Below are 13,486 nucleotides of genomic sequence, written 5' to 3'. Positions count from 1 at the left end.
TCACAAACATCTGATTTTACACTGTGCAACAGTTGATACGCAACTTATAGTACTAATGTGTCTTAATAGTTCCACAGACCAGCAACAAAATAGTTCCCTCGCTACAACATGCATTTGTGCCATTGTCGCAGTTTTTGCGAGCCTCAATTCTGAACGCATTCTCACACTGGCAATAGAACAGAGTGCCTGAATAGTCCTCTTGACTAATCTTACCTTCCTTGTTAAACAATTGGCAACTTTTTATACGAATAGGTTCAGTAGATCGATATCCGGACTAGGGGTGGGGTGAGCTTTTTAGTCAAAAAATTATGGGGTCAAGTGAAAGCTTCCTAAACTGGATAGACTGGATCTCTGTGGTATCAATATGATAGATATAGGATTACTCAATGACTAATAGAAATCATGTTCGAATCTTATCAATCAAAATTTACTAATTAAACCATATCCTCAGTAAATTTGCAATTATTTCCTTTAACGATCAAAATAACCTTAAAAAATCAGTGCGTTTCTTAAATTATTTAGTCCATTTTTATCTTGCAACCTCGAATGTGCTTTATGGCATGAATTTTAGAATAATTGGTAAATAAATAGCAAGTTAACTTCAATGAATAAATGTTGCGTATAACATTAATACTTAGGCTCAGTTACACCACCTAATTTTGACAGTAACTATGACGCTAACCGGTGCTTTTTGTATGGGATTTGACAAATTTCTGACGTTTGTCAAAGTTAAAGTAAGATGGTGTAACCCAGCCTTACTGTGGTATAACAATAGAGGTAGGTACAACAATAAATTTTTCATCATATTTTTTTTTACTCAGCCTGAACTGCCAGACTGCAGATACCGTTCTTTTCTAGAGTTACTTTTCTCGGGGAGATAAAGTAGCCAAGGTTCGAGGCATTGTCATTACTAACATAGTTATTTCAAACAAATACCTACATTCGACAAGTGTTGACGTAAGATTTTCACACTTAATTAGGTTTTTTCAAGGACTGACAGTCGATACAGTTAATTCTAGTGCGACTTATTGACCAAACAGGCTCTACGGTATGATGCACTTTGATACGAACACCGAAGGAATTCGACGCATTCATAAAAAGCTAAGCGCCAAGTCACTAATTATGTACGTCCCTAACATAGTCGCAATGTTGCCGAGGCAATGTTACGATAGAGTTGGCAAACCCTGAGAAATTGATTTTTGCTCTAATAATTCCCACAATTATAACCTCTATATAAACTAATGAACCAGAGATACATGTACACTATTGGTGTAGATCACAACTGGGAAGCCGTTGAGTCCCTAAATTAATTTGTCAACATGTTGTTCAAAGTAAGTTTAACAATTGAACAGTAAATATTTTCAAAAGTGTGAATTAGTGAGTGCCCCTTAACATTTTATTGTTAACTGACATCGTTTAACCTAAATTGCCTAATTACTAATTTATTTGAACACTTTGAAGCCTATTATATCTGTTCAGTGAAGTGTGTGAAATGTTGTAACTTCGTGTTATTAAAGTTTTTGTTCATATTTAAGTGACGTTATTGGGATATTCTTTGAATTTACGTGAGAATAATCTTTAATTGATGCCTCGCATGATCAAACTTTGCATAATATGATGCAAAAATATACTTACGTAGTGCGTTGTTTTAATACCTATTTCTATCTGCCCTGAAATTTTAAATTTGAAATCCTGAAAATTGGAATAACTAGTATTTTATCTCGGTAATTTGTCTTCAAGTATTTACTGTGGCTTTTATATTAACAGTGTTACTAATCTGATGCTTCATTTTCTTTTATAAGATAGGCTAGACCCAAGGCTACCTTCATATGGGAAGTCCATTAAGATTGGTTGAAGATGATGAATGACATTAAAGACAGCTTTTAAATCAGCGACGATGATTCATGAAACCAGCCAAACTTCATCTCAAAACTGATAAGCAACACAATCGATAATAATAATTATACCCTATTATGTTTGTGGCAGGTGTTAACAGTCCTGGCCTTGGCTTCGGCGTGTCAGGCGATATTCCCATTCCACCACCACCACCACCCGGCGGTGTCCCACCAGGACTTCCAGAAGCACGATGGGCCTCACCACCCTGTCCACGTGCCAATCCACCACGTGCCGATCCACCACCATGTGCCGATCCACCACCACCTGCCGCTGCTGCACCACCACATCCCTCATGTGCCACACGTGCCAATCCACCATGTGCCGCACCATGACCATTATGTGAGTATTAGGTACTATAATAGCGTATAGCTGAGTAGATTCCTGAAGAAGTGGCGTGGTGTGGGGGAAGTAACGTGACGTAGGAGTGCTTTCACGGTAGAAAAGATTAAAGTTTTTCAGCATTTGACGTAGCAAAAACATATTCGAAGTACATACATACTCATCAGTTATCAGCTTTGCCTGTCAGGATGGGTATTCTTACTCCTAAATAATACTTCTACATATTCTGGAGGTACTACTTATACATTATCAAAAACTACTTATACAAGTTAACTATTTTATTTTCATTTTATAATGAGCTCTATTTATTTATTTATTTATTTTTATTTTATTTATTTATTTATTTATTTACAACATTATTAAACAAAACAGTTACAACAACAATAATAATTAAACATGATTGTTATTTGCAACTACTGTAAATATAGACGTTATTTATTGACGTTCAAGTCATGAAAATGTTAGATAAAGATATGAACCAAAAAGTGAAAATTATATGTAGAAAAAGTACATAACATTACATTTGCATTAGTTTAGCGTTAATGTCATAACAGTCACAAATGATACGATGCAGTGGATCTTTATTACGATAGATTAGTATTCAAATACGAATTGAGTGATTTAAATACATTCTATGACAGCTAATTGGTTACATGGTACCTATATTTATGAAGCTATAAAGACAAATTATACGCGTGGGCTGATTATGGAAATAGCATGGAAATCGTTAATTTATTTTTCTAATTTACAAATCGAGTACGTTAAGTTTAAGTAACTTGTCCAACTAATCTGCAAAACCTTAGTAATAATTGCATAAAAGCGCAACTTAGAGGAAATAACTAGGAATTGCATGTCAATTTTACAACCTGTCGTGCTGATTTTGTTAAGCCGACGTTTATACTATACTAACCCATTTAGAGGCAATCATAAACACAGTTTAAGAAATTTTAACCAATAACTAAACTACATGAAACATAGCCGGTATATAACTATGTTTCTTAACTCATTAATTACAAATTAATTAGAAGCAACGCTCTAGATAGTATCTAAAACTTACGACTAGTAGGTATGCAACCGGCATTTTTCCTATCCTGAGGTACTTTTTCCTACAGTCTCAATCTTTCACTAAATTATTAATACAAATGATGATTTCGCTCAATTTTATTGCCAATGTCTATCAATTTTTGTATCTGTTGCAGGCCTTCCCAGAATACAAGTTCGCGTACTCTGTGCACGACCACCATACTGGTGACGTGAAGTCCCAGCACGAGCTGCGCCACGGGGACGTCGTGAAGGGCGGGTACGAGCTCGTCGAGCCCGACGGCAGGTTCAGGAAGGTCGAGTACAAGGCTGACGACCACACCGGGTAAGATACTGAAAGTATTCTAGGAATACAAGTACCACCACACTGGTGACGTGAAGTCCCAGCACGAGCTCCGCCACGGGGACGTCGTCAAGGGCGGGTACGAGCTCGTCGAGCCCGACGGCAGGTTCAGGAAGGTCGAGTACAAGGCTGACGACCACACCGGGTAAGATACTGAAAATATTTGGCAAGTATCGATCTATATCAGTATTTCTGCGAAACCCCGGACTTTGTCAATTTACTTCTGAAGAAATCCTAAATAAAAGTCTCTATTACTCCGCTTCTTAAGTTTATAATTGGTTCTCTGTCGGATAACTTCTCCCTTTCTAACATAGACACACCAACTTGTACCACTTAATGTACCTAAATAAAAATGAATTTCAATTAGAAACAACCAAAATCGATAGCATTTTGTAAAATCTGGGGGCACGGCAGTGCCCCCGCCAAGTCGAGCGCGAAGCAAACACTGCCGTACCATCCTTTACTGGAACCATTTCGCCGCATTTTCAGGCCCCTATTTGAGAACCTCTGGATAAGACCAGAACGCAGAAATTTTCGTCATCTAGTAAGCTATAATCACGTACTTAAAATCCAAAATTTCAAGTCTGTTGGTCATTTAGTTCCGAAGTTAAGCGAAAGCAAAGTTTCGCATTTACGACACTCACTCACTGATAATCATCAAAATAGAACTAGTACTTCCCATAAACTCAGAGAGCTGAAATTTGGTACAGAGTTAGGGTTTAATGGCCACATAAAGGGAAAACTATAAAAACTAGGAAAATCGAAGATCTGGAGTAACACCACATTCATAATAAATACTACTCTGGCACCGTGGTATTCGCCTGTATCGCTCACCGCTAGATGGCGCTAGCACTAGCAAGCGGTGTCCAGATTTTTTTCCTTTCTAGAGCCCCCCGTCGATTAAGTTGAATGTTGTGTAATTTGCATTTCGTTGATTTCGTTTATTATATTGTAAGGTTCGCTAAGGTTATGTTATTAAAACAATTCTGATTCGTTGTCCATTTTAAAGGTCGTTGAGTTTATTTGTGTTTAATATCGTAAAAAATTTCGATAAAACGACGACGTTAAATAATTTTGCCACTTTCTACAAAAAGAAGTGAAATCCCACAAAAAACATTCTGTAAAAAACTAGCCAAGTCTCGATGGAGCTGCTTGTTTATCTCTAAAAAGTAATGAAATCTAGACAAAGTCGCGCCAAGTCTATGGTTCCTTACTGCGATTTCTTTATTATTATAGTTAATGTTGTGTGACTTGGCCGTTGAAGGGTACAAAACCAGGTAGGTAATCCATGACACCATTGCACCAATCTGTCGCCAGAACCGCTACCCATTGGCGATGGAAAATTGCCACTTGGAAAACGTTGATTCAATAACCAGTCAATTGTAGGCTTAATAAAGCTGCGTATTTCAATAATACTTATTGTATGATTATCTTAATAAAGATTGTTCAACGGCCAAGTCACACAACATTAACTATAATAATAAAGAAATCGCAGTAAGGAACCATAGACTTGGCGCGACTTTGTCTAGATTTCATTACTTTTTAGAGATAAACAAGCAGCTCCATCGAGACTTGGCTAGTTTTTTACAGAATGTTTTTTGTGGGATAATACTTTAATTGCAACGTTTTCAAACGCCTACAAAGTGTTAGATTCCGGCTGGTAATACAGGAAGGTCGAAATCGAGGCCTTTGAATACGTTAATCCGGTGCAACTAACCAAAGAATAATCTACACGTTTCGCACTTGGATTTGGTCCCACTACTTGTCAAGAAAATCCGCCACGTATTGTGTAGTCCCAAAATAGTAATAGCAAATACAATTTTGTATGACTCTCTACTGATTCATTTTGTATTTTACTGGTACGAAAGTTCTACAGATGATTGATGATTTATTATCTCTTTATCTTTTCAGATTCAACGCCATCGTGCACCACTCCTCGCCTCATCATCATATTCATCTTGCCCAACATCATCACCACCTCTAAACTAAGAAGATCCATCTCCAATAAGACTGATTCACACCAATCAATTCTCATTTTTGTAAATAAAGATAACATGCAAAATAAAATATTAGCGCTAATATGTAAAATAAAGTGTTTTTTTTCTTTCGCAATCAGTAAAGAATACTGTGATTCGTAACATAAGGCTGCATCTGATGTAGAGCTATAATTCGCTATATTTATTTATGTGGCAGCATCAGAATACGGAATCTTCATCAACATCAGTGCATAGTCTCCACTGCAGGATCACGACTCTCTACGAATTACCAAGCAAATGGAGGATTTGACCTACTCTCCTCACACAGTGAGAGAGGACGGGGAGGCAGAATACAAAATAAACTCTTGTTAATCCATAATATGAGCTGATGTACAGCCTTACTTCCTCTTCGATGGATCGTTATGGCATGAAGTTTTCCTTTTGTGGTTACTATAATATTGTATGCAAAGAAGTTTAAATAAATAAATAGTTTAGGTGATAATCATAGTCATAACCCTAGTGTCAGACTATGAAGAACCTAAATTGTAATAATAATTACCTATGTTTCATCTAGGAATTGATACCAAATCTCTAAGTAGAGACTGTTTTGAGAGAGTTCAAGTATGTAAGAGACGTAGCACACTGGACAAACGAATACGTCAAGTTTTTATAAGGCGCGAACGTTTTATTCCGAAAAGCTTTTTCAGACATTGGCCCCAATATAATATGAAGCAATACCTTCGATAAAATTTATTGTATTCATCAATTGTAACTGTCACTTCTACCCTGAATTTCACGTAATGTAGGTTAGTTTAGATTAGTTAAGTAAAATAAATCATAAGAAATTTCTCTAAGGAAGCTGTCAGTTTTAATGAGTTTTATAAGGCTTAAATTAAACTGGATTAGCTGCCATTAAAGATACTTCCTCATTTCGCGTAAATCAGGAATCTAAAGACACTAAAATTACAAAGGTAAATAAATATCTTATTTTAAAACGCCTTACTCATACTTCCGTCGTCAAAATTATATTTTAATGAGCAACCAAACTTTGCTGTATCGCGTCTCTAGGCGTTGCATTCGTTCTACGAGGTCTATTTTCCTTGTCGTAGCATATTTTTCGTAGCACTTAGAAAATCCTGAAATATTTTTGCAACGTAAAATCGAGCTATAGTTTGCAAGACCTGACACATTATTTATGTATTTATAAATGTCGTTTGAGAAATAACTTTAGTAAACTTATTTTTACAGAATTAGTATTTAGTAGGTATCTGTTGAATAATTGTTGAGAGATTAGGTATTCTACAACACCTAAAAGAAGAAATAAAATAAACACATTGTGTTATAATTCTAGAAGTTACCTGATTACGTAATTTCATAATCATCTCATCGTTTAATTGAATCAGACAATTTATGAAGAGTCCAATGAGTTCTAAACTGCACAAAAGTCCAAAATGATAACAAAGATCCACCATCGTGTTGTATTATTTCACAATATTTTAATCTTTTACGTGTAAGCCGATACGGATATGATTACCCTGATCCGGTTAACGCCTGGAACAATTAGGCGCTGATACAGAGTGTGAATAGGCTGCTATGATATCCTGCAATAATTCTGATAAATACACGCCCATCAGCAAGTCTAGAAACTGGCTGAAAAAATAATAATTGCCAACTACGTGTTGCAGGAAACGGATGATTTAAAACCAATATTTTCTGTATAAATACTTGACGAGATCATCCATGATATCATTCGAGTATAGTAAATCAATAGAATCTGTACAAGTAAACAAGATGTTTTTGAAGGTGATTATTAGTTTCATTTTGTGAATTGAAAAGTTTAAAGTGATTTTGTGTTTGAAGCTTCAATAAGGTCAATAAGTGAATAGTTTCAAAAAGCTTGGAGTCCAATTGAAATATAAATACTTAAATTTTAAAACGTTTTCTTGAATATAACAAGGAAGAAATAAATACTTTTGAATAAATAAATAAATGAACTCATACTCCCTTATTAATAAAAAATTATACCTGGGATGAACACTGGATTATAATGACATTTCTATACTAAATGATAATAATTTAAGCCAAAGTCCAACTAGGGTGTAACTTTAATAAGGGGGTTATGATTTAATATTTTATCAAAAACAAAAACAAGTGTTTTTAAATAACAATAAGTACCATAACCAAAACCTGTGGAAAAGAAAGATTTTCTGTTTTCAACAACAAAATGTTTGTGCTCTCTTATTTATGAATAGTATAATAAAGAAGTGTTTTGCCTCCAGGCTGCAACCCTGTTGAGTCTGGCGCTGTGCGTCCTAGGCGACGGCCACGCAATCTCAGAGCAGAAGATAGTGAAGCACTATGGCGAGATCTCCCACATCGGTTCCAAGGAGCCGGAGCATCATGAAGAATACGTGAGTACTTAATGGTTTATGGAGCAAACAATAACTAGGTACCTTACTTGATACTTAAAGCAGGATGCATTTGTTTTTAGTATTTAATTTTCGCTTTATTTCCAAACACGGCGAAAACTGTACTTTTTATTTTTTTCAAAATAGTACCTACCTACCTATTTCAATTAGATATCAATATTTTGCATTACAAGAGTTTCTGTAAATACTGGACTGCTATGTTTTTATCCCATCCAATTTTGAATTGTCGGATTGCATTCCCTTGTTCTGACAGCCTAATTACCGTACGAATATAAGTAACTTTCAGTAAATTCATTTCATCAGATGATTTGTGTGCAGTACAGTGTACAGTACAGCAATCATAAGGTAGACCCATGCATTCATAAGGCACTAAACCTATTCTGTTCCAGGCTTGGTCGTATCCATCATACGAATTCTCGTACAAGGTGGATGATCCGCACACGCACGACAAGAAAGGTCAGTCGGAGACCAGACACGGGGACGAGGTGAAGGGCGAGTACTGGCTGTACGAGCCTGATGGCCGCAAGCGCACCGTCAAGTACCACGCTGACAAGAAGTCTGGGTTAGTACAGATGTCATCTTAGTCCTTAATAAGGCAGAGGGAATAGGATTTTAAAACTTTATTCCTTAGTCTTAAAGTTCAAAAACAACAATGCTCTGCCCCATTACCTAAGTTAAGTTTTAATAATACAATTGGCAAAGAGTTGGAACCAGTCTAAAAATAACGGGACTAATTCCACCTTTCTTTCCCACCACTACAACTGCTGTAGGAGATACAGTTTGACCTCCAATTATACCCAACCAGTAAAACAAGTCCAGTTAAAAGACTACTGTTAGGCTGTTAGGGAAATATCACACTCTGTAGAAACTTACAGGAAAGTTGGCCATATCGCACATTGTTTCCCTGGTCCATGCTCACCATTTACGAGAATTAAATATGGAGATCTTTAAACTGCACATATTACTATGTATTTATTTTGTTAGACTAACCAAACTTTCTTTCTATCCCACAGATTCAAAGCCATAGTCGAATATTCAGCGCCGCACCATCATGTTTACTACAAGACCAAAGACCACGAAGAGGTGAAAGAGCACAAAGATCACAAGCCCGTAGTCGAGCACGTAGAAGAAGTCCACATCCAAGAAGAGCACAAGGAAGACAAGCACGCCCAGCACAACATCCCGATGCTGTCCATCCACGCCCCCAGGGTCTACAAGTTCCAGGAAGACGGCTACTACCACCCAAGGAACCTCAAGTACAACCGAGGCTATCATCATTAAGAAACACCTAACAGACCTCCTCCCTAGACTGATTGATAAGACTGGCGACCGTGGACATCGTGAACTTGTGATCTCCAAAGATATTATTTATGCAAATTATACTGTTCGATGAGCGCTCAATAATCGTTTTATTATACCCTTAATAAGTAGTATCTAAAATATAGGTAGAATAACAGGGTACAATTAATAATGATAAAAACCCATTTGTTAAACTCTTAGCCTAATTTTAGTATACAGACAGACAACAAAATAATTCAAAATTCCCAGTAACACAATCCATGTTAAATATCATGCAGTTCTATTTAATATTAATAAATGTGAAAATAGAAAAGAAGAAATACTACGTACTTATTTACATAAAAAATAATATTTAAGTTGTACGCCACTATTGAAAATATGCAAATTAGAGACGTCGGAAAACACTTTTGAATAGTTATTATTTCACATTGGATCGCTTTTAAGAATTGTAATGACTATACCAAAGCCAGTGGCGGCGTAAGGCGTAGGCGACGTGGGCCACCGCCTACGGCCTCGCGGAACAAGGGGCCTCGCGCATCAAAAATTTTGCTCACATGTCAAATTCAACTTTTAAATACTATTAAATACTAGCTTTTGCCCGCGGTTTCACCCGCGTGAAATTTAGTAGGTATGTCACAGATCGTCATAAATTATAGCCTATATGTTAATCTGGGTTATAAACCGTAATACTGTAAAGTTTCAACAAAATCCGTTCAGTAGTTTTTGCGTGAAAAAGTAACAAACATCCAGACATCCAAACATCCAGACATCATGACATCCAAACTTTCGCATTTATAATATTAGTAGGATAAATTATTGATAGCTAAACAATGCAGTTAAAAAATATTTTTTTTCAAACAAATTCAGCCATAATCAGACACAAAATTAAGCAACAACACGGTTTTAAGTGACTAACATTATTTATTTACTTTGGCGCAAAATTCCTTTAAAAATAATCACTGAATCAAGAAATCAGAAACTGTCAATGAATAGACCATTGACCCGTTTTTTTTTTATTATTTCATAAAATCCGTCTTCAGGTCGCCACAGAACAAGGCCTCGCGAAATCTGTCTTGCCCACATCAAATTTAGGTCTTGCCCCGCCACTGACCAAAGCATCCAACTGAATACAAATAAAAATCAAACAATTGTCACCGCTTCCTACTAAGTAATAATTATATTAAACTTTAGGCAATTTGCCAAGCGGATTCGGCCATTCATGAATGTATGGGTTCTAAACTCCTGAACTACCCCACTGAAGTCATGAGAAAAAGAGTGATGGGGACTGAAACTCTGAGCCATCATTATCGGCTAAGACTATCTTAAGTAATGAATAATTCAAATATTTTATAAAAAAACAAGATCTAAGGCCTTTGGGGCAGAAAAGTTCTTGAATGTAGACCACGCACTAGAAAACGCAATATAAGTAGACCTCCCACATGATGAATCAATGACCTAGTACTTAGTAGGTCGCGAGTAACCTGGGCACCACCGGGTCGTAAGTCAGTAAGTAGCCTTTGTCCAGCAATAGACGTCTTTCAGCTGAAAAGGCAAAAGGAAATAAAATAGGTATGTATGTATATCACCAAACGACAGCTTTTTTTGAATCGCGATTTCTACTGGCCCGGCCTATTTGTATAAGTAACTATAGCGGCCTTTACACCAAACCCTCCGACCATCGGGTTGGGACGATATGACTCGTCGTTGAAATGTTGTCAAAAGTCATGGAAAATAATAAAGTCATAAAATAAAGGCGCGTACACCAAGCCACCGGGCTGTCCTCTACTTTTTCCTGGTCAAGATCCTGGCACAAAGCCAGGAGCAATTATTTTGCAACGAAATGTAGATATAAGCTCACATCAGAATGTGAATGTTATAAGTAGCAGTTGGTCTAAGTTTAGTCCGTCGTAGGTACACAATAGGCGCTGAATTAACTTTTAGAACACGAATTTTTTTTTACTACTAACCAGTTGTGAAAATACAATTTTCGTGCCGCGTAAAGCACGTTTTAAGCCTACAGTCGAGTCGATTGAGCCATCACTTAGGGACTGGAATATGTTGCCTTTCCCGAACACTATAATCCGGGCTTTAACAAGGCGAGAGTGAATATGCACTTACAGTGCAGGTAATGTACCATCCTAGACTGCATCTCACTTAACATCAGGTGGGATTACTGTCCAATACCTGCCGTGCTGCCTTGTTCTGAATTTAAATAAAAACATCAGGGGCCTATGACTAATTCATGAAAAATCCAGGTCTGTTTTTAAATTTCTAATTACTCTCTGGATCTAAATGTGACATTTGTGTGTTGTTAATTGTAATTTAAATAATTAGTGGGTCGAATCACGAAAATACGTAAACTGATATTTATCAATTTAACAGGAGCGACGTTGCAGGCCGCCACCAACCGGCCATTGTGGAAATCATTGGGGGAGGCCTATGTTCAGCAGTGGACGTCCTATGGCTGAAATGATGATCAAAATGATGACGTTTAAAGGAAATTTGAAGTTTGGAAAAGTGCATTTTGGGCCCTCTTTAACTTATACTGGCTTCCTGACAAAGAATTCGGTTACGATCTTTTTAAAGGTTATAAAATGCATGTTTTTTAATAACATGGTGTGTGTAAGTCAATATCGCCATTTTGTTAGATACGCCTTTTCGTGATTCGACCCACGAATTGTAACATGTGTGTGTTAATTGTAACTATTAAAGCACTCAAATCCATAATGATTGATAGTTACTCGTTTTATTTAAAATAGAACCTTTCGTGTATTAAAATAGATCATTTGCTCGTAACATCTGCCAACACGATGCCATCATTAAGTCCTTAAATTACTACAAGAGCTTGTACTATTAAAATGCGTTTCACCAAAATGCGTAGATACTTCATGAATTAAATAAATACCCCCGAGTATGACCTGCATACTTAGTAGGCATTTATCGGAAAAATAATCACAATAATGATGTAATTAGTCTGAATATCCGGAGTTTAATTATGTAGTAGGTAAGATTCGTGTTTTGCGTTCTTATTAAGAAGGTTATATTTTAATAAAGTTTCAGTAGTTTTTGTACCGCCCTACGGTTAACATGTTGCAAGTAAGTCATGTACTATCTACCTACTTCTATTATTCAATATCACCGAACTATAAAAGTATCAAGTAGGCTAGATCCTTTTATTCCCACTAAGTAGCGTAAATAATAGTAGTAGGTATTACGAGTATTAATATAATATTATGTTTCAAAGTGAAGGCTTAGTTGCACCAACTTACTTTAACCGTAACTATGACAATAGCCAATGCTTTATATATGGAGTCTGACAGATTTTTGACGTTTGTCAAAGTTAAAGTAAGATGGTGCAACTCAGCCTTAGATTGTCATGTTTATTCCGCTTTCCAGCTGCTAGTGCTGGCTTGTGTCCTGGCGTTGGGCGTGGCGGAGCCGGAGCTGGAGCCGGCGGCCGCAGCCAGCCCCGTGTTCGTGCAGCGCGACGAGCACGAGCGGTTCGACCGCGGCCATGATGACGACCATCATCACCAAAGGAAGGTTAGTTCATCACCATCATCATCATTAACGAGACTGCTTGTAAGGAAACTAGGTCCATTCGATCGTTTCAGCCAAATGACATCCACTGCTGGACAAAGGCCTCCCCCAAGGCTTTCCATAATTAACGGTCCTGCGCTGCCCGCATCCAGGTTCTTCCCGTGACTTTTACCAGGTCGTCGGTCCATCTAGTAGGAGGCCTGTCCACGCTACGTCTACCAGCCCGTGGGGGCCACACTAGGTCCGTTACCATAATCTAAAACAGTTCACTGCTGTACCAAAACTGTATTATCATCGTGATTACGACATAGAGCATCGTCACTTAAAAATACGTCTGCTCCATCAGGATCCATCAATTTTATGACAAATGTAATCAGTTTAGAAATATACTGGTAGGTTTATTTTAACCTTCTCACTTCTCAGTTATTAATTCAGGGATGTAGGTGACCTTTTGAATATGTAATAGATTTTCATTTTGATGAATCATACTTTTTCCTTGTTACAGGCACACATCTCAGATGACATTCTGAGGAAACAACATAAGTAAGTATTATTTAAACAGGTACTTATAAACCTGTGACCGAAAACCAGAATAACTCCGAGAACCTTACTACGGACTTAAC

General features: G+C 37.0%; 2 protein-coding genes and 1 long non-coding RNA gene across 3 annotated transcripts; all 3 read left to right on the top strand.

Annotated features, from left to right (window-relative positions):
- The first annotated feature begins 1,221 nt into the window (after positions 1-1,221).
- On the top strand, positions 1,222-3,630 carry LOC135071168 (uncharacterized histidine-rich protein DDB_G0274557-like). Its single transcript, XM_063964938.1, has 3 exons — positions 1,222-1,331; positions 1,987-2,235; positions 3,435-3,630. The coding sequence occupies exons 1-3, from the start codon at positions 1,320-1,322 to the stop codon at positions 3,603-3,605; spliced, it is 432 nt and encodes a 143-aa protein (XP_063821008.1). The 5' UTR covers positions 1,222-1,319; the 3' UTR covers positions 3,606-3,630.
- A 10-nt stretch (positions 3,631-3,640) lies between these two features.
- LOC135071182 (uncharacterized) lies at positions 3,641-5,711 on the top strand. The gene is made up of 2 exons (XR_010257218.1): positions 3,641-3,764; positions 5,531-5,711. It is a non-coding gene; the product is annotated as an uncharacterized LOC135071182 (long non-coding RNA).
- A 1,617-nt stretch (positions 5,712-7,328) lies between these two features.
- LOC135071149 (pupal cuticle protein Edg-84A-like) lies at positions 7,329-9,428 on the top strand. The gene is made up of 4 exons (XM_063964919.1): positions 7,329-7,398; positions 7,875-8,006; positions 8,414-8,586; positions 9,038-9,428. Exons 1-4 carry the CDS (start codon positions 7,336-7,338, stop codon positions 9,303-9,305), a joined length of 636 nt encoding a protein of 211 aa, XP_063820989.1. The 5' UTR covers positions 7,329-7,335; the 3' UTR covers positions 9,306-9,428.
- The last annotated feature ends 4,058 nt before the right edge of the window (positions 9,429-13,486 follow it).

Source organism: Ostrinia nubilalis, chromosome 4 (genome assembly GCF_963855985.1).
Source record: "Ostrinia nubilalis chromosome 4, ilOstNubi1.1, whole genome shotgun sequence".
Lineage (NCBI taxonomy): Eukaryota > Metazoa > Arthropoda > Insecta > Lepidoptera > Crambidae > Ostrinia > Ostrinia nubilalis.
This window is presented reverse-complemented; position numbering and strand designations above follow the sequence as displayed.